At 40.5% G+C, this 21,102-nt stretch overlaps 3 protein-coding genes, 1 long non-coding RNA gene and 2 other non-coding genes across 8 annotated transcripts in view; 1 reads left to right on the top strand and 5 right to left on the bottom strand.

The window, feature by feature from the left end:
- The window catches only part of chtf18 (CTF18, chromosome transmission fidelity factor 18 homolog (S. cerevisiae)), a 46,660-nt gene extending 41,259 nt beyond the window's left edge, over window positions 1-5,401 (top strand). For both annotated transcript variants that reach the window (XM_032562061.1, XM_032562060.1), the window contains exon 22: window positions 5,085-5,401. In XM_032562061.1, the coding sequence (XP_032417952.1) occupies window positions 5,085-5,206 (122 nt within the window). In that variant the 3' untranslated portion in view covers window positions 5,207-5,401. The remainder of the gene's footprint in view (window positions 1-5,084) is intronic.
- On the bottom strand, window positions 5,243-9,663 carry gng13a (guanine nucleotide binding protein (G protein), gamma 13a). The gene is made up of 3 exons (XM_032562072.1): window positions 9,389-9,663; window positions 5,974-6,081; window positions 5,243-5,606 (listed from the first exon to the last, which is right to left on the bottom strand). Exons 2-3 carry the CDS (start codon window positions 6,069-6,071, stop codon window positions 5,501-5,503), a joined length of 204 nt encoding a protein of 67 aa, XP_032417963.1. The 5' UTR covers window positions 6,072-6,081; window positions 9,389-9,663; the 3' UTR covers window positions 5,243-5,500.
- A 794-nt stretch (window positions 9,664-10,457) lies between these two features.
- On the bottom strand, window positions 10,458-13,129 carry LOC116719530 (uncharacterized). 2 transcript variants are annotated; one of them, XR_004339206.1, is made up of 6 exons: window positions 12,946-13,128; window positions 12,393-12,577; window positions 11,516-11,628; window positions 11,270-11,320; window positions 10,987-11,078; window positions 10,458-10,631 (listed from the first exon to the last, which is right to left on the bottom strand). It is a non-coding gene; the product is annotated as an uncharacterized LOC116719530 (long non-coding RNA). The 2 variants fall into 2 exon arrangements; XR_004339205.1 differs by lacking the exon at window positions 12,393-12,577 and having other exon boundaries at window positions 10,458-11,078; window positions 12,946-13,129.
- On the bottom strand, window positions 11,148-11,236 carry LOC116720863 (small nucleolar RNA SNORD60). The gene has a single exon (XR_004339477.1). It is a non-coding gene; the product is annotated as a small nucleolar RNA SNORD60 (small nucleolar RNA).
- On the bottom strand, window positions 11,386-11,474 carry LOC116720864 (small nucleolar RNA SNORD60). The gene has a single exon (XR_004339478.1). It is a non-coding gene; the product is annotated as a small nucleolar RNA SNORD60 (small nucleolar RNA).
- Window positions 13,130-14,634: 1,505 nt separating the features above from the next.
- Window positions 14,635-21,102, bottom strand: part of LOC116719521 (caskin-1) — a 118,291-nt gene continuing 111,823 nt past the window's right edge. Inside the window, 3 exon segments of the mRNA XM_032562059.1 lie at window positions 14,635-16,295; window positions 17,697-18,327; window positions 20,449-21,091. Coding sequence (XP_032417950.1) covers window positions 16,211-16,295; window positions 17,697-18,327; window positions 20,449-21,091 — 1,359 coding nt within the window. The 3' untranslated portion in view covers window positions 14,635-16,210.

Consider the following 21,102-nt stretch of genomic DNA (forward strand, 5'->3'; position numbering starts at 1 on the left):
CTCTTCTTTTGGGTCTCTGTCGGGTAGTCCTGGTCGAAATAAACTCGCTGCTGGTTGAGGTGTACCTCTCTTTTCTTCCACGCGGCGCGAAGCACCAAATCCCTGGTTCTGAATGCCAGAAAGGCGATCACCACGGAGCGGGGGCTCGCATTCTGCGGCGGTTGGGGCAGCGTTGTATAGCTAGATCCGTATCCTGGAGTGACAGCTCAGCCTTAATGAAACCTTCCATAAACTCCAACAAATTGTCTCCCTCTGTGTCCTCCGGAATCCCGTACACACGGATGTTGTTTCTACGTGAGCGTGCTTCTAAATCAGTCAGTTTGGCTTGAATTTTATCTTGGTTGCTTATAGTTTGAGACAGCACCTCTTTCGCCGCCGCGGTCCACTCCTCCATTTCTGCCACACGTTTTAACGACTCCTCCGTTCTCTTCTGGTTCTCTTTTATGTCCGACACGATTTCGTTTAGTCTTCCATTAATCTCTTCTTGAAAACGTCTTAAATCTCTCTTCATGTCGGCGGAGAAGTCGTCACGAAAGCAGCTCAGCTCTTCCTTCACGTCTCTTCCTTCACGTCTGCACGGATAGCTCCGATGCTAGCCTGAAGCCCTTCCATAGCCACGTGCTGGTCAGATTCGCCTTCGTCAAACAGTGTTTTAAAAGTTCTCTCGTCTGTTTCTTGCGTTTGTTTTGATTTACCGTTACTTTTTGATGCCTTTCCCATTTTCATCATAAAATAATCGTTTTTAGAGTGTTAATTCAGCTCTGGCAAAGGGGAATTAGACGACCGAGTTGGGAGCTCTGGTTCAATGCGTCTGCTCACCTCAGCGCCATAACCGGAAGTCCCTGACTTATTTTATGCTAAACTTAGGTCTTGTTTTCACTGACAAGACCTAGTCCAGGTGTCCATCCAAAGCAGATGGAGACATTTGGGAGAAAACTGTATGAAAGTAAATATGGATCATCAGGATTTGAATAACAAAATTCCACTAAAATTTTGTTTAACTCATTTTTATTTATTTTCAAAAACAGAACCAACATAACACAGAGCAGGTGTAGTTATGATACAAACTGACTATGCCGCGCTTAAATGAAAAAAAAAAAAACTAAATAAAAAAACCTGGAATGAAGAAGGAAACACGGACAAGAAGGCGCTCCAGAGGGTTGTTAGGGCAGCAGAGAGAACCATAGGCTGCCCCCTCCCCACTATGGAACAGATTTACACTTCCAGGCTCCACAAGAAAGTTTTGGACATTTTAAATGACTCTTCACACCCTGGCCATGGTCTCTTCCAGCTGCTGCCTTCAGGCAAGAGATACAGAGCAATAAAAACCAGGACAAATCGCCTAAAAAACAGTTTTTACCCGATGGCAATCATGGCACTAAATTCAAAGGCATAAGAACTCCTGCTCTTGACACCACTTTGTTAAAAATGTAAATTCTGTTGCGACACCTCCAGGCGCTGCAACCATCTTCTGATGTCTATTTATTTCTCATTTTGTACTATTTATTTCTTTATCTTTGTACATTATGTATATACACATAACCTGCATCTTAACTCGAGTCGAGCAAATCTCAATCTGGTTGTAATCTGTTGATGACAATGACAAATAAATCTTATCTTATCTTATCTATCTTATCTAAAATAATGAAACAAAGTAATTAAATAAAAGATAAAATATATAAGTAGATAAATATAAAGGTACTAGAGATTATTATCAAAGAATGGGATAATTTAAAGCAGTTCTCCCAAACCTCTTCCCTACAGACTTTCCCCCGATCCTCCTCCCAATGTCTGAGGACATTTCTAACACAAGAAACACTTCCCTGTAAAACATTATATAATCTCGAAATAAAACCTGTATTTAAGGTAAACTTGTTAAGGAACTTTTCTGTTGGCTCTGGAAGTGTGCAAGGGTCCTGGGGCAGCCAGATGTTACAAAGTGACGAATTTGTAGGTAGGCATAGAAATCCTTGGATGAGAGGCCAAATTTGTTTTGAAGCTGGGCAAAGGTCATCAATATGTTATTATCAAATAGATCTGCTATTATTTTGATGCATTTTTTGTGCCAGTTTCCAAATACTGCTGAACGCCCCTGTGGGAGGAAGTCTTTATTGTGTAATATAGGCAAGAGAATCCTTCCTACCAACAGAATTGTTCTTGCCTAGCCAACTTTTCGCTGTATTTATCCTCCCTCTTCAAACAGGAATTTTTTATGCTTGTAAGCTCTCCTAATAAATTGAAGGTTTACATGCTCTCTTTTCAAAAGGTGCCTCCTGGCCTTTAAAATAATTGTGAAGCCACTCATTAATGATTTTGCCATAATAAGCCCAGTCATAATGTTTAATGTTAGGGAAGGACAAACCCCATTTAACCTTTGGCAGTTGCAGAGTTCTCATACTCAACCTTGGTGTTTTCTCTTGCCATATAAATTTAGAAAAGTCCCTTTCAATTTTTTTAGCTAGCTTAGAAATATAGATTGATAACAATTGCATTGGGTAAAGTAATCTTGACAGGATGTTCATCTTTATGAGACTTATGGGCTCTTTGCACCTCAGTTTCCGCGTTCGGGGAAAAGCGGCTCAATTGTTTCCGATCTATTGAAAATGGCTCTTTACACTGGGTGTTTGCAGGGCTTGTCCAAGGTAACAATTAATGTTGTACATCGATCCAAAGCTCCAACAAGTAAGCTGGAGAAAGGTTTTAACATGTACCCCTCATTATACGTTCACAGATACAAAGGTGAGTTTTACTTTCTTTAAACTTTGTGGCTAACTTTAGCTTATGCTAGTAGGCAATATTCTCAGACATTTGTCTTGTAAAAATGTGCTATTTAAGTATCTAAACATTTTTCATCCACTCTAACGGACAATGTTTTACCTTGTTTTCAAGTATATTACCTGCGTTTATTGTCGTTAGTGTCAGAGACCAAGTAACGGGGATTTTACGGTTCAGGCTTTTTGCTTCTGAAGCCTGAGGAACAACAAGCCCATAGCTTAACAGTAGAGCAGCTCTGGTGTCAGAATTCTAGTTCAGCTGACGGTTCAGGTTCAGAGTTGTTGCTTTTAGAAAAATATGGCCGTGTTCCTTAATGTCTCTGTGTTATTTCACTTTATTAGTTTTGCATGCTTCTTGTGAAGCACCACGGTGTTTACAGCAGTGTGTACAGGCGGATCAGTTGTGCGGGTGTCTGGCTCTGGTCTGCTCTCTCGTTCCCATAAACTCTCTTTCAGGCTGAATACAGAAGTGATTCCATGGAAATAACACAGGAGGCTCCTTTACCTTCTGCTTTAGGCTGAAGAAGTTGATCCGGAGTGAAGTGAAGGCTGTAAACTTTGCTGTGTGGCGTTAGCTTTAACTGGTAGCGACGAATATTTACAAACCACCGTCTTCTTAATTCAGGACCGCTTGGAAATCCATGAAAACTTAAAAGCCCATTATATTAGGAAGACAACAAAGTGCATAATATTGTTTTATTTGCGTGTGAAATATGACTTTGTCTTTTCTAGCTGTCACGGTAACTCAAAGCGGAAAAAAGAGAGCCGCATTTGCGCATGCGGTTGTGACGTCAGCGCGGCAGGTGCAAAGAGCCCATTCTCCCCATCCATGAAATTGGCAGATTTATCCATCTAGTAAAATCTTTTAATATCTTTTTGTACTTTAGCAAGATTATTTTTCAGCAAGTCCCCACATTAGGCCTTATATCTCCCCCCAGATATTGAAATCCTGAATCAGACCCAGAAAAAGGGGATGGATATTCGATCTTGTAGAATATTGAATCAGTTGAAAGTCTAGTTGCCACTGAAATTTTAATGTTGTATACCTGTACTTACTCTTTCAGTGTTAAAATATATCCAGAATACATTTTTAACATAAAAAAGGTTCATTATTATTTTTACATGGTTGAAATTTAATTTATTTTCACTTCAAGCTAAAAATTCACATTGCTATTTCGAAGTGATCTAATTTTCAATAGCTGTTTAACTTTTCAGTGTTAAAAAATTCGACATATAAAAAAATTCTACTTTTCAAAATTTTAATGCAATATTTTCAGTCTTTTCAGATTCAATTGGTTCAATTTTGCTGTCTGAAATTCAATGTCTAAAAATTCAGTGTAAAAAGGTTACTTCAGGTCACAGACATTAGCAATGGATGTCAGATTCCAACAACCAGCCATTAGGTTAAAAATGTATTCTGAATATATTTTAACACTGAAAGAGTAACATTAAAATTTCAGTGGTATTTTTTTAAATTCAAATCCTGGTGATACATATTTACTTTGATAAAACTGGAGCTAAACTTACTGGATTTGAATTAAACCTGTGATCTGTCCTGGTTTACTTCTAAGCCATTAAATGGAAAGCTGTCTGGTTTGGGTTCCATTTCATTCAGTTTTATTTTATCACAGTTTGACATGTCTATGATATTTCTATATTTTGATAATTTATTGTTTTTAAGTTTTTGGGCTTACAAAGTCAACACATAGTGATATAAAAAGAAAATCTAACAAAAGAAATCACAGCCCTCTTTTAATTCAAGTGTTGTGTGTCATCACCAACGATTTAGATTTACTGTAAATAAATGACCTGAGTAACTGCTCATCCCCCAGTCTGGCCATTAAAGCAGTATTTAAAAAAAAAAGGTTTTATTGGCTCTAGTGGCCTTTATTTGATAGTTAATTGACAGAAAAGTTGGTAATGAGAGAGGGGGCAAAGGTTGCCAGGCCGGAATCGAACCTGCGACGGCTGTGTCGAGGACTAAGGCTTCCATACATGGGTTGTGCTTAACCCCTGCGCCACCACAGCACCCCCCATTAAAGCAGTCTTAACAGATTGTTGCTCTGCAGCATGCAGGTTTGTGTTAACATGCTTAGACAGAAAGAGGTCAGCATTCATTTTGGGCTGTCAGCTAGTTCTTGAATAATTTTACCCTCAGCAGATTTCATGGAGTGGGACATTGTTCCTGTCAGTTGCCGTACTCAGACAGATCATTTTTGTGGCTAAATGCCTCATTTTGGAGTTTCTTTTGGTAGTCTGTGATTTGCTACGTTAGAGTTGATGTTTAAAAGATGTTTCCTGTCCCTGCAGGTGAGAAGTGTGCTGTTGTTGCGATGGGAACAGCCGTGGGAAACAGTGATGTGTGGTTCCGTTTCAACGAAGGCATGTCCAATGCGGTCAGACGCAATGTTTACATCAGAGAGCTTCAGTAGCACTCCTCCTGCATGAATGGATCGACATCAACATGCTTTGTTAATTCAAACAGTGTTTATTTGGATTGACAGTGCAAAGAGCCAAAAAAAAGAACATTGCGAGACCCAAGGAAAGATGTTCCATGTTGCACACTCAGTCTGACACATCAAGCAACAGCATCCAGAAATCTCCAAATAAATAAACAGAAATTAAAGTAATGATTTTTGGGAGTGAATTCATGCAGCAAGGCGGTGTGAGAGTGCATGCTTTTTGTTTTTTCAGATTATATACATCTTTGATTGTGTGTGTGACCATTAGAGGATCACACACTTGCCCTTTTCTACCCAGGGGTTGGCTCGCATCAGCTCAGGGTTCAGAAATGGATCTTCACAAACACAGCCTTCAATCCACTTCACCAGCCTGCGGAAACAAACCATCATCACCATGAGCGAGTTTATTCCAGAATGGCAGAGAGGTGTGCGTGTGTGTGTGGTTTTCTTTGTTTGTAATACCTTGTGGGGACCATTTTCCTGACACATACTATGTTGTGGGGACCAAAGCCCACAAGGGAAAAAATTGTTTTTGGGTCAGGGGTGAGATTTAGGACTAAGGTGTGAATTGAGTTTTGGTTAGGTATGTAATGGGTAAGGTTAGGGTAAAGTTTAGGATGTAGAAATGAATGGAAGTCAATGGAAAGTTCCCACAAAGATAGCCACGCAAACATATGTGTATGTATGCGTGTGTGTGTGAGAGAGAGAGAGAGAGAGACAGTTCATGCTCCACTCACTCCGTTACAGTAATGGAGGATTTTTCTCTGTTGATCGCCAGTTGATACTGAAGACTTTCCACTTCTCTCTTCATCTGTGGGATGTCCAACTCTGCCATGATGCAGTTGCTGTGGTACACACACACACAAGAACATTTGAAACAGTAGCTAGTCACTTAAATATTCAAAACACACTCAGTCTAGCTATTCAAGCCAGTTGAATCCTGCTGCATTTTGTCACACAACCTTAACCCTTAGACAAGAATTAAGAAGGGAGGTCCAGACTTCCCTCTCTCTCAGCCACCCTGCTGGGGTCCTGGGCCAGCTGGACCAAACTCCTCCCACGCCAGAGTTTTTGCCTCAGCAACCACCCGAGCCACATGCCGCTTCGCCCGCCGGTACCCATCAGCTGCTTCCGGAGTCCCACAGGCCCGATAGGACTCCTTCTTCAGTCTGACAGCATCCCTCATTGAAGGTGTCCACCAACTGGTTGCTGCCGTGACAGGCACCGACAACCTTGCGGCCACAGCTCTGATAAGCCACTTCGACAATGGAAGCGCAGAACATGATCCACTCAGACTCAATGTTCCCCACGACCCCCGAGAACATTTTCAAAGTTCTGCTGGAGATGGGAGTTAAATCTCCGTCTCACATCAGACTCTGCCAGACGTTCCCAGCAGACCCTCACGACACGTTTGGGCCTGCCAGATCTGACCGGCATTCTCCCTCTTCACCGGAGCCAACTCACCACCAGGTAGTGGATCAGTGGACAGCTCCGCACACTGACCCTCGTGTCCAAAACATGGCCGCAGATCTGATGACAAAGTCGATCATCGAACTGCAACCTAGGGTGTCCCGTGCCAAGTGTACATATGGACACCTTGATGCTTGAACATGGCACACACGTTTTAATAAATACAAAACATGACATTGTGAATTTTATTGAAGGGTGTCAGAATAAAGGAGGCTAAATACATAGGCACACTTCAGATTTATATTAATGTGGTCTGAAACCGAAAGTCAAGACAAAACCCAACAAATGTCTGTGGTTGGAACGTGACAAAATGGAAAAACAAAAACTCGAGCTTCTCTCCTGAACACAGTCAAGTTTTTAACGCTTAAATAAAAATTAGGTAAACTCTCAAAAATACTGTTAGTTTACAAATCACTGAATGGCTTAGCACCACAATACATCAAAGATCTGCTGTTATTGTATCAACCTTCCAGACCTCTCAGGTCTTCTGGTTCTGGTTCTGCTCTGCATCCCCAGAGCCAGAACCAAACGAGGAGAAGCAGCTTTCAGCATCTATGCACCACAAATTTGAAACAAACTTCCAGAAAACTGTAAAACAGCTGAAACACTGACTTCTTTTAAGTTTAGACTAAAAACCCACCTGTTTAGAATTGTATTTGAAACGTAATCAATTACAAATTTATTGATGGAACTTGACTTAATGTCATGGTCTGATTGTTGATTCTATGTTGAAATTGTACAAAAATCTGTGAGGGACCCAGTCCCTGAGCGAAATTCCGTGAAAGAGGTGTACGGAGCCTTGTGCCAGAAGCCCATTAAAATGCTGTCTACATTGTTTTAAACTGTGTGATTGTGAGCGTGAGTGGGAATAAAAATAGCAGCAGGTATTTTGTTCCATATAACACAGTAGGAGTGTAACAGGTAAACCTTCTATGGACGCAAACTCGACTAAAAACCCACCTGTTTAGGATTGTATTTGAAACGTGATCAATTACAAATTTATTGATGGAACTTGACTTAATGTTGTGTTTTGATTGTTGATTCTATGTTGCATTGTGTTTCTGTGTTTGAAATGATGTAAAGCACTTTGAAATGCCTTGCTGCTGAAATGTGCTATATAAATAAAATTTGATTGATTTTGATCAAGAAGCCGTTTGTTTAAAACCAATGCATACATACAACAGGTGCTGTTTTTTTTGTCTTTGATTTTCACAGAGTTAAGATGAATTGAAGGAGTTGAGCAGCATGGACAAAGTTTCATGTTTTGTAATTCTAAAATTTTTGTAGTCAATAAAAGGAACAAAATACTTTTTATCCTTCCTCACTGGATCTGTGTGATCAGACATGAGCTGAGAGTTGCACCATCATTTACTTTGACAAGTGACCCATCAGTCATCTTATGGAGCTCCACTTAAACTCCAAATTATTCATATGTCTGGCAGATTTAGGCTTAAAGTAATCTTTGTGGGGCGATCCAGAGTTTCAAGTAGAATTCCATAGCGACTCCTCGGAAGGAGCAAAAGATTAGAAGGTTATGGCATGAATGGTTTTCAACTTTAGACTCTATCATCACTAAAAACAAGTCATCTAATTCCCAGTGGAAACATGGGGCGGCTTGATGGCGCAATGTTCAGCTTTTTACAAAATTATTAAGGCACTAATAACTAAACAATTTGAATTATCAATGCATTTAGAATGCGTTGCATCATGAACAGTTTGGAATATCGCAACTTGTTAAATCAAGTGTGGCGGGTATTTCAGCAGGAAAATGATTGGAACGTGAGGCTCAGTCAGTACAGAAATGGTTCACCACACAAATTCAATCTGCTCATTCCTCAGAAAGAAATCTTTAAAAAACCTCTAGGGTTTTAAATATGTAAAGCATTTAAAATCCTTCTCTCCGCATGTAGACATCCATCCATCGGAAAGACTTTGCCCTATGATATTTGCAGAACAACTAGTTATTTCCTTACGTTTAGATTTTCCACACTTTTGTTTTCTCAAATTAAAAATGTAAATGTTCAAAAATGAACTCATTTTAAAGCCAGCATACAGCTCCGATGGCACTGTATGTGCTATTACATATACAGCATACAAATCTGAATAAAGCAAATTGTACTGAAATGTTTAAATATGTCAAAACTTTCTGCACATCTTGAGATCCATTTTCATCACAATACTTGCATGTATTGTACTGTGTATGGTTCGTTATGCATGAGCCACATCTCAGCGGCTTCACCTGTAAAATATCTGTACACAGGCTCAGCTCTACGAGCCCTGCTACATACAGTGAAGTTATCTTTATTTTATTTTACAAAGCTCTCAGCGTATTCCCTATTTTATCAACTTTAATCATTTTTACGCTTAATATTTAATTGCATTGTTTTTTATCATTCCGCCTTATAACGCGATATATTTCAGTCGCGATAAAACAGGAGGAAACCATACATGAAATTGGTCTTCCTGTTTAGAGGCATCATCTGTTTTCACTGGATCCATGTTGGCCCGCTGCCTCTTTCACTCCGTCTCCATTCTCCAGAAAGCTGAGATGCTGACCACTTTCCATCTATAAATACGTGTTTGCTGCTCTGTGGGATAACTCGGGTGTAGGAGGAGGCCTGTGATAAACCACAGCATCCCAGGCTGACATATCGCCACAATAATGGATGGCCGCAGTCTTACCTTCCGGCCTGCCGGGGAGGACCGGTGGATGGAGGACGCTGATCGGGCTTCAACGGCGACAGTATCGGCTGAAAGTGGCTTCTTTCCGGCTATTGCGAGGGAAGAGGAGGCGTAGGCGGCTAATAGGTGTTTGTCGGTCGGCACTCCCCTGCGCTCCTCTCACACAGCGACTGGATGCTGCGCAGCGCGGAGTGAGAAAGACGAGCTGCCTGGTTTGACTATCAAACGGGGCTCAGGACACCTGTATGCAAATCCCGGCTGGCAAGTCAGGCAAATCAGGACGAGAGCCGGAGGGAGAACAAGCAGGAATTTCCTTTTCTCTTCTAATGAGGCTGGTAATACAGGACAGGCTCCCTGAGACCTCCAGGAGAATGAGAAATAGTTGCTTTAATACTTTATTCTTAAGTCCTTTTTTATGAATACTGACTCAAGGCTACTCAGTGGTGCAGTTGGTAGCACTGTTGCCTTGCAAGAAGGTTCTGGGTTCGATTCCCGGACCAGGTTCTTTCTGCATGGAGTTTCCATGTTCTCCCTGTGCATGCGTAGCTTCTCCGGGTACTCCGGCTTCCTCCCACAGTCCAAAAACATGACTGTTAGACAGCACAAACAACTGCACCTAAGCAGAATTTAGAGAGAATTGATCTGTCTGTGTGTTGCCATGTGATGGCCTGGCGACCTGTCCAGGGTGACCCCGCCTCGCATGAAATGTCTCATGCGAGAGGCGATGGAATTGCTTCACTGCCAGTGAAGCAATTCCATCATCTACCAGTGGCTGACATGGACCTGAGGAAGGTTTGCCCCATTGCTCAGATGTTTGAAGGGGCAAAAGCATCATTAAGATTAAAATGCATAACTTTCCACCGTTTCATTCTTAGCCCCTCTTTAATGCTATATATATATATATAAAATGTATATATATATATATTTTACACTGACAGAATTGTTCACAGTTCAGTTTTGATTGACCCCTGCAAGACTCAGAACAAGCTTTTTACTTATCAATAAGTTGAAAATATATAAAGCCTCACTAGAAGCAAACTTTAAAATTAAGAAAAAAATCCACAAAGCATTTTATACAAAGTTCAGTGGTTTATTCAGCAAATACAACTGAACAAAAAGGTTCTTCTTCAGATCAGATCATTCCAGACTGCATTCAAATCTGATTCTAACAAGCTGACGAAACAAACCCATCGCATGCAAACAGTTTCATTCCAGTAGGAGACAAACAAAATTTCAGTCGGAACTGTAGTGAGGATGAGAGCAGAAGAGATTAAAGCGCAACTAACCCACATATCATCTGTTTTGCTGATAAAACAGTGTACATAGGTTATTTAGGGTTATATCTTTATGTTTCTGTGTGAATTTTGGGGTTACGGTTAGGAAGCAGGAGAAGCTAATAGCGGCTAATGGCCGAACTCTGCTCACTCAGGACAGACAGGTTGCAGCTGAGCTGCAACAGCTTCAAAGGGTCACTAGATTTATCACTAGTTCTGAAAAAAATCTCACTAGAGCCATCTAGAAAAATTTATAAATATAGCTATAAAGTGGATAAGTTGATAATAGAACTTCTGATCACAGCCCCACTCATCCCCACTCACAAGAATTAGCGTTGCTGATTCCATGCAACTTCAGAGTTTACCATAAAAGGGAGTCCCAGAATGAGCGGTGGTCTTCTGCGCTGGCTTTCAAGCTATTAATGGGGAACAAAAGTCTGTTAAAATTAAAACAATCTGTATAAAATAGTGAAGAAATAGACCAGCAGCCTCAGAATCAAGTTAGAATCAGGAGCTGTGGTTCAGCTCTCATAGTAGGTGTCAGAAAAGTTAACTTGTTCTGTCATCATTGGCTTTAAATGTTTCAATCAGCAGCAAATGAACCAACCTCTCTCTAACCCATCTTCATCCAGACATCAGTTTTCACTCCCATTTTCACCTGTAAAAACATTTGTTCAAAGTTATGTCACAGTGACAGTTCAGTGAAATAATGCACTAATAAGCTAGCCTCAGAATAAAGTCAGAATCAGGAGCTGTGGTTAGGCTCTCATAGTAGGTGTCAGAAAAATGAGTTCATTTTGTCATCACAGGCTGAAAGCGGCCATGACGGCGTTTTTATGAACACCAGACTCACCAGCTGATCCACAGCAGATTAAATCCTGGGATTATACCATCATCCTTGGATTGAATTCATCCAGTTTAGACCACGTTCACAGCGATATTTGTTTTACGTCCTCATCCCTCAGTCTGTGAACAGAAACGAGACCAAACTAGATTTTCTAATGCCACACAATTCAAACAAAACTTGACTAAGAATAACATATTTATAAAGAAACTTAAAATATAAGATCAGTTATACTGACAAGAGCCCAATAATGTGAGGCAGCAGAAAATATTACAAATGCTTTTTGACATTTAGTACTTTTTGTCTTTTTTAGTCCAGCCACGGGTTATAATTGGAGAAAAGAGCGTTTTTAAACGACATGATGTACAACTCAGCATGATCATTTACTAAATAACAAAAGTTACTTTTTATTTAATGGTAAAACAAAACATATAAAACTGAACTTTGTGCTGCACAAGATGCTTTTAAATTAATTTGTTGATGTTTATATATTCAGATAAGACATCTGATTTTGATATAAAAGCTGGAATCTGCTATTTATTATTGTGTAGTGCACCCATTTTCCCCTCTGTGCACCAGTCAGGTCCATTTACCAGTTCCAGTCTCCTGTGGAAACCTGTTCCCCCTGTAGAAACCTGTTCCCCCTGTGGAAACCTGTTCCCCCTGTGGAAACCTGTTCCCCCTGTGGAAACCTGTTCCCCCTGTGGAAACCTGTTCCCTCTGTGAATCAGGAGCGTACACTGCAGCCAGAACCGACAATTTTCACGGCGCTTCTGATTGATTTCTCGGTAAAACATCTCATAATTATGTCAAGGTTGAGCCTTTCAGTTTAATCGGCAGCTGCTGTTACAAAAAACCATCCAGCGCTGGGCTCCACTCAGCTCACCTTAGAGGTGACACCAAGTGCTGCACCTTCTCTAATGCCCCTTTTCCTCCGGCTCGGCTCTTATTTCAGATGTTCAACCTTCACCTTTCTGGAGGTGTTGGCCTCGGTTTCTGTTATGTGTAACATTAAAAGACCGTCGCCAGTCTTAAGGTTATGTAAGCGTGCAGCTGTACGCATGCAAGCAGCTAAGAGACAAAACACAGAATCATTTATGCATAATATTGGTTAAGCAATTCTTTGAGTTCTATTGATTACACATTTCAAAACCCTGACCAGTGGAGATTAAGGTTTAAATTGTGTAGACAGAAAGAGCGATTGAATTTAGGGCCATTTAATGCATTATCAAACTTGATCAAAGTAGGAAAACCGAAGTTGACCGGGTTTCATATCAAACACTAAAACCCGTTCAGGCCCATATTTTAAAAGTAAATGAAACCACAAGATATTATTTCAAAGCAATCATGATAACATTGTGTGAGCCGTTCTGGCAGGACAGCCACGTGCCAACACCACGTTGACTTGAAACTTGAAAATACACGTGAAAAATACTCACCGGTTTTCAGTCGATACACTGCGGTAACCCACGGCAGAAAGGAAAACTATATAGTAGTAAATCTTTAGAAACCAACAGCTCTTTGTAGGAACTGGTCCGCTCTCTTTCCATGTTGCTGCGAAAAGAAAGAACTTTTGCCTCGCAGCAGTTAACTTCCTGGCTTCCGTAGCAAGCCCCTCCCCTCGGACCTCGCTGCGACAAACAGAAAGGGGCGGGAGGGTGTGACACTGTCCGTCTCATACCTTATTTGGAAATTAGACCATTGCACTTCGGAAGTGAAGGGGGCCCTATTTCCTATGTTATCCGCAGCCTCCCGTTTTTATTTTCTTTTGAAATCTGTGATATATCTTCATCTTTAAGAACTCATAAGGATTTTCACTCTCAGCATGTATTTGAACTTCTCTCTTTTATTTACTTCAGCGCAGCTCACAGTTTTTAACAGATTCTGTAGCTTTCTGTGTACTTCTAAATCTGCTCCTTAGTGGCATCTTTCGGGCCTGATACTGCCTCTAGTGGCATGGGGGTGGTAACACAACTAATATAATTATATTACTAAATCAGAATACCACAAAGTCTTTATTATTTATTATAAATTTTTTATTTTCGTAAGGAGGTAGAGCTAATTAAATGACCTAACATGACCTCAAAGTGGTTTCAGTTTCTCTGGAAAACCTGTTGAAACTATGGCAAATTTTGTATACTTTGGTCATTCAGCTCAACTTTGTTGAAAACTAAGTTGAGCTGGCTATATTGTTAAGAACTGTTCTCAGAGACTCATCTTTTAAGAAGACTTAGTGATCTTCGGGTTACCCAACTAAAGGTTGTTTATAAGACAATGTTGAGTGTTTGAACTTTTCACCTCTTCAGCTGGTTTGGTCACATGAGCTGCAGAATACGTTTAAACTTTAAGGTCTTATTGTATGACTATTTAAAACATCCCACTTTTTTATTTAAGATTCTTAAAATAACCTTACAAAATCCACTTTTACATAAAAGCAGATCTAGACAGACAGACAGACAGATAGATAGATAGAACCAAGGAGACACAGCAAACTTTATCTGGATAGATAACGTTTGCTGTGTCTCCTTGGTTTGTCATACAACCCACTTCATTAATTTTAACAGTGGCAGTTATTCTTGCCACTCTTTCATAAGGCTAGATTTGTGCAGATGCCGACACTTTACTGAGTCTACAGACTTCCCCATCTGACGTGTTGTCAGCTCCTCCTTAGTTACCACAGGCATCATGGCTGCTTCTTTGATTCTCCCAGGCCGGCCTGCATAGGCAGAAGGTTTGCAGTTTGCAGCTTATGTGACCTTGGGATATCGTTTTAATAGAAAAGCTATTTACACTGAGATTACTTTAAATACAGACTATTTATTAGGTAAGTGACTTGGATATTACTTAAATGTATTAGAGTAAGAAGAGAGGGTGGGCAATCATGTGCATAACACTTTTTAAGCTTTTATTTGTTGAATAATATGAAGAAATTTCAAATGTTTTTCTTTGTTTCACAATTAGGCACTTTTTGTGTTGGTCAATAACATAAAACCCCAATGAAACATACTGGAGATCGTAATGTGACAAAATTTGAAATTATTCTATGAAACTTGTGGAATGCATCAATAAAGCTGTTGGAAAAACATGAAAGTGTACCAGGTCAAAATAAAAATATTCCAAGAGTGACATCAGGGATAATTTGTACATTTATTCTTATGACAGCTGTACAGGAATGCATCGTCACAGCAGAAACATCCAACTGAACCCAACCATGACACAACAGCTGTCACAACACATCAGAACTCAACCAGTAATATACAGGCTCAAATCAGCTCAGCCCATTCAATGTTTAACACCATCATAGTTATAATGATTAATAATATTATTATTCACATAGAACAGTCTCTCAAATATATCTCTGTTTTCAAAGAGCATAAAAATACAAGTGAACTCTTCATTGGGATCAAAACTGGTGGTTGGTCTGTTGTCTGGGGGAAATCACTGAAGAGTGGAGCCAACTTATTACAGCTTATAGACATGGAGGATTAAACTTCAGGGGTACAAGACTCACAAATAACTGAGAAGTTACTTCCGAACAAACCAGACAGAGAGGGCTTAAAGAGATCAAAAACATTATAGTAGACAGAAAGAAGAACAAAAAACAAAATAATATATAAAGTACACTGCGAAGGCACAGAGATTTGCAGATTTACCTAATTAGACACAGGTTTCAAAGAAGTAGGTCAGATAAGGGCAACTTCACTAACCAACAGTAGATGGAGCTCTAACAGCTCAAATATCCAGGTCTACTATAAACTATGTGTCTTTTTTACTGTATGTACGATGTAAAGCATTGAAATATAGGAGTATCTTCTGAAAACACCATTCACTGCAGCAGCACACAGGGATATACCACATAAGTGTGTGTGTAGGGGTGTGGGTGGGTGGGTGGAGGTGCGTGCATATTTGCATGTATTTCTCATGAATTATTTCCAAGCAATCCTTCCACACATGATAGATAAACAGCAACACCACCAGCAATATTTAAAATAATGGAAGTTCCACCAATGTGTGTATGAATGTGTGTGTGTGCTTGTTTGCATTTCTTATAAATTTATGGACACATCTGTGTTTAGTTTGTCTGATCAAAATAGGTGGGAAAACTGACTCAAGCGTATAAGCAGGGACTACACACACTCGAAACAACAAAGCCAACGATAACGGCACCGACGACAACATGAACAGAGACGACACGCGGGGCAGGAGTCCTCCACTCACACAGAGCAGAAGGAGGCTACAATTCATCTGGAAAAAAGGGATTCTGTTTTCAGATTGGAGGACTCGGACAGCAGCTTTTCTTTCTGTGTGCTTTTTTAAAAAATCCCTCTGTTTTCTATCAGGTTATCAATCTGCCTGTCAGACTATTTCTGTGCTTAATTTTGCAAGCAATATGCTTATCAGATAAAAGGATACGCAAAAAGATTGTGCTTCTCGGTCCACGCAGCCGTCAGGGGCTGGGCGGAGGCATCGTCATGTGGGCTGCAGAGGTCAGAGGTTGTGTGGGAGCATTGTCCTTGCAGCAAGAGAAGGAGCAACAAACACCTCTCCCACTCCTTGGTATCTGCATGAGGATACTCGGGAAGCTCTTACAAAAAAATTTGCACGCCAGCATTTAGCCTTGGGAAAGACTTTTCATTGTACACCTACACACAATGAGGGGGACAGAAGGGAGGACCTTGTTGGAAGAAGCATGTGGATGGGAGTTCAGTCCAGCATTGCATCCAGCTGGTCTGCCAAGTCGTCAAACATACTGCCGATGTCATCCAGGATGGAGACTGTTGCTTTTTTGCTGGAAACAGAATTAAGATGGGAAAAATGTATAAGGCTCCAACATTAATACCAGGAATAAAAGCTCCAGCACAATTTCATTTTTTCCTAAAGTAAAATTTCCAGCGTTTTCAGTGCTTGTATGTTCATACTAAATTCATTCAGATATTTTCTACAGTGATCAGACTTTAACTGTAGGATAGATAAAATACTTCCTGAGTCTGTGCAGTAAGTCTGAAGCTGGTACACCAAAACCAAATAAATTACAATGACAGATAAAGAGACTTTTCTATCGTACATGAGACAGATACACCCAGTAGAGATTAGAATCATGGCCCAAGCCCGACCTAAACCAAAACGCAGGCCGGGTCGGGACAGAATTATGTACTTGATAGTAGGGGTGGGAATTTATTGTATCATTTAGCATTTATTGCGATGAATTTCTTATGATAACAATTTTGATTTAATGTTGTCACAATAAATTCCATTTAATGTTTAAAATTCTCCCAAATTGTCCTGACTGCCGGGATTGTTACTTATAGTGTTTTCTCCACTGTTTCTTCAGTAGAAGCATCAAGAAATATGAAAATACAGTTACTGTGCAGTTTCATGATACTAACACACTGTTTTGTGATTGGTGTCATATTGAAGCGCATTACAAATGGAAATATCTTTCAACATCGTTATTTTTGGCTCTAGTTGTTGTGACACAGTCACAGCCATACAGTTAGCTAAAAAATAAGTTACATATAGTTATTATTGTCACTTTTATTGTTATAACAGTAATATTGCAAAATATTGTGACAAAATATTGTCACAATATGCCCACTCAGGCTTCAGTGGCACATTTAATAAGCCTGCAGAGAAACCAAATGAGAATACGTGATTGTGTTAATCTACTGATTATAGTCTGAATTCAGGATAGTAAGAAAAGAACAGAAGTTAAACTGACAGGAACAAACTCAGCCGCAGTGGAAAAAAGATCCTATCAATCACACGTCCCAGAAGATTTACACTTGACTCACCCTGCAGCTACAACAAGCGGAGCTGGAAGACATTAAGTGAAATCTAAAAATGGGACAAGTTGCACTGTTTCATCAAATGGTGATCTAAAAACAAAAGCAGTAACGGGTCTAGGACACACTCAGGTTGGGTCGAGTAAAAACCTCAACCCAAGGTCAGCAATGACCTTACATGTGTTAGTAGGACTTTTTGCCATCTTCTTTAGTATGAACAGATTAATTTGCTAACTTCTGAGACAGGTAGGCCATTCCTTGTGAGGTTAGCATCATGTGTGCAGGGATGTTATTGCAACAGCTGTTGGTTTGTAAAGTTATTCATCTCACATAACTTATATGACAATTAAAGTTAAAACTGATGCTAACATGCACCCCTCTGAAGGTCTTTATTTATGAATACTCACTCATTCGGTCTGTCCTCCTCTTTGATTTTATGCTCTACAGTGTGCAGAGCTGCAGCCAAGGAGGTACTGGTCTCCTCCAAACGATGCTGAATCATCCTTTCTTGCTCTCCTCCTTCTTCTTGACTCTCCTCTTTTGCTTTCTCTCTCCTCAAAGGCCTCCTTTCCATCTCCTTCAAGTTTTCATCCTCTGCCCCTTTCTTCTTCTCCTCCTCCTGTTCTGTTTCCCTCTGATGCTCCCCCTCTCTCATCCTTTCCTCTTCCTTTCTTATCCTCTCCTCTTCCTCCTCTGCCTCCCGTCCTCCCAGCAGGTCAATGGAGAGGCTGGCGATGGAGGAGCGGGGAGGTTTAACTGGGTGTGGTGATGAAGTAGAAGGACTCTGGGCCGGAGAGATGGATGTGAGAGGGAGTCCCGGAGAAAGAGAGGGAGCAGAAGGGGTGTCAGGAGCTGGGAGTGGAGCAGCAGCCGGAGGAGAGAAGGGTCTGGGGGCCGGAGTGGGACTAGTAGCAGCTGGACTGGTAGAGGCAGGGCTGGGGCTCGCCGCAGCTGAAGGTACTGCTGCTTTTCCTGGTTTGGGAGCCGTTGGTGGCCCACGGGGTTTTGGTGATACAGGAGGAGGGACACGCTTTGGCTCTGGTCACAGAGAAATGACAGATGAAACGCTGTTATACGCAAAATAAATGTAATCAATTTAAATCAATTCAAGCAGCCAAAGTTTTAAGTATTTTTAAGTGGCCTTACACATTAGTTGTACTCGCTTTCTTGAAGTCTTTCAACATTTATTCCCCCACAAATAAGTCCATGTGCTTTGAAAGACATATTTTCAGTTATACTGTTTAAGGTGGAATCTCACATGACACAAAGTTCATTCAGTCACGCTTTTTGTATAAGCCATGAATATACTGTATATCAGACATACAGTACAACCAAAAGTTTGGACACATCTTTTAATTCAATGAGTTTCCTTTATTTTCATGACTATTGACATTGTAGATTCACACTGAAGGCATCAAAACTATGAATAACACATGTGGAAATATGCACTAAACAAAAAAGTGTAAAACAACTGAAAATAGCCCTTATATTCTAGTTTCTTCAAAGTAGAAACCTTTTGCTGTGATTACTGTTTTGCACACACTCTGCATTTTCTTGATGAGCTTCAACAGGTAGTCACCTGAAATGGTTTTCACTTCATAGGTGTGCCCTGTCAGGTTAGTAAGTGGGATTTCTTGCCTTATAAATAGTCAAGAAAATAAAGAAAACCCATTGAATTAGAAGGTGTGTCCAAACCTTTGGTCTGTACTGTATATAAATATATATTCAGCCTTCCAGCTATTGCACTCCAACAGTATAGATGGAAAAGTTCCTTTGCAACCCTGAATACTAATAGATAAAACAGACCTCAAATTGGTAACTAATCATTCAAATTAACAAATGCTGTTTTGGTGTATTTTGCTTATATCTAAAGAATATCAATATCATATCTTTAACATTCATATATTTGATATATTCAATGTAAAATATAATATACCCAAAACAATAACAAAAAAAATGTTTGGCATCAGTTTGTCTAATCTTTACTGTATATAGCAATCTTTTGTTCTCCTCTGTTATTGCAAAAGAGGGCTGCATCATTTTAAGGTTACTTTGATATTGATACGATACTGATATTATCGTAGATCGTCTTGAGATACTCCAGAGATCCATTGTGAGTAGAGTGTGACATAATATCTTCATATTTAGGTTGTCAAACCGCTAGCCCTCACTTTCACACCTGGGAAAAATAATATCTAAGACTTCCCTTGTCAAACAAAGTAAGAATAGAATAGAATAGAATAGAAGTACTTTATTCATCCCAGCAGGGAAATTACAAGCTGACAGTAATGAATCAAATCTTTCTAAGACCAACTTAACTTTGACAATAAATATTTCAATGAAATCTCATTTCTTACCTGTTGGATGCTGAACAGAAATGACTAAACAACTAACAGAAATCCAAAGATAAACATTGAAAGATGTTTTCACACCTAGATTTGGTTTGATTAGAGACCAAGTTTCAACATTTGCTACATTTTCAGCTGCTGCAGTTTGGATTCACAATGCACTGTGCCAACTAATCAAACCCTTTGACCAACCTGTTCCCCACCCTCACCTGTGGTGGCGCTGTACCAAGAATCACTGAAGGAAAAATCTTAAAAACCCTTGAAGAAGACATTGAGCTCAATTTCCATGTACATAAATACTTCCTTCTTCAGAAAATGTAAGCAAAAATGGGGTGGCACCAGAGTTTAGGGGTTGTGGGGTTTCTCTTTTGTCTTTTGCAAAAAACCATGAGCCATTTTTCCAGTACGTGCTAAGACTTGTGCATTTGTTTCAGTTGTGTGTACCAAAAAAGCCTTGTGCGATGTGTACTTCCTGCTTTTGGAGCGGCTTGGTGTTCACATATGTATTTGAACCTTTCTAGAGTTCACTTCAACCAAACCAAGACTTACGTTTGTAGGTGATAGTTTGCTTTTTTGGTCTGCATTACAGTATGATTGCACATTCACACTGCCTAAAATGAAGCAGACTTTCTAGGCAAATGAAAGTTTGATTAAAGCAGACTAAACAGAGCTAGTGTGACAGCCTCTTAGCCAGGCAAGTGTTGATCAAGCCCACTTAAAAAGATAACATGAAGGTTTAACTCAACAGAGTTGAAAAGAAAATTGAGGCAATTTAAAACTTTTGCACAGAGTTGTATTTGTGGGTTCTTACCTGGACTCTGTGCTGGCTCAGCATTATCTGGTCCTGGTATGGGGACTCTTCGAGTCGGAGTAGGTGGGTCTGTCTGGGTCTTTCTCAGGGAGACTGTAGAAGGCTTGGGTGAGACCGGTGGCTTCAGAGACTTCCTGGCTTCCATCCACTCACAGGTCTCGCTGCCGGCCTCCGTCCTCTCAGAGGCCTCAGACACTGGCCTCCGCCTCAGCACTACACCCCCGTTCTGCTTTGGCTCGCCCACGTTTTTCTTTGTCCCCTCAGGAGAATTTGATTGATTATTGCTCTGAGTAACAGATTCAGTTTGCTCTGTTGTGCGTGATCTGCATATCGTTTCTGAGCCAGTTATCATGGTTATTACAGTGGTAGCTGTTGATGTGAGGGCTTCAGATTCTGTAGTTGGAGGACGTGGTTTCCTCCTGAGCGTAGCTGTTGCATCTGTGATCTCAGAGGCTGAGGTGGCCACGATGGAGCGAGGTCGAGGTTCTGGACGTCGCTTGACAGGTTGTTGAGGTAACTGGTCAGGAGTCTCATCAGGAAGATTTTCAAGTCCACTGATGGTCCTGCGCCGGTTTGCAACATCATCCTCAGATGCTCCCAAACCTCCAGCTCCAGCCTGGCGACGGAGAAGAGGAGGACTCGCCTAAAAGTCAC

This window comes from Xiphophorus hellerii, chromosome 5 (genome assembly GCF_003331165.1).
Source record: "Xiphophorus hellerii strain 12219 chromosome 5, Xiphophorus_hellerii-4.1, whole genome shotgun sequence".
NCBI lineage: Eukaryota > Metazoa > Chordata > Actinopteri > Cyprinodontiformes > Poeciliidae > Xiphophorus > Xiphophorus hellerii.

Coding starts and splice junctions, on each gene's coding strand:
- gng13a (XM_032562072.1), bottom strand. CDS start 6,071: ATGGCAGAGTTGGACATCCCACAGATGAAGAGAGAAGTGGAAAGTCTT. Junction 5,607..5,973: donor TCCTCCATTACTGTAACGGA/GTGAGTGGAGCA, acceptor TTGTTTCCGCAG/GCTGGTGAAGTGGATTGAAG.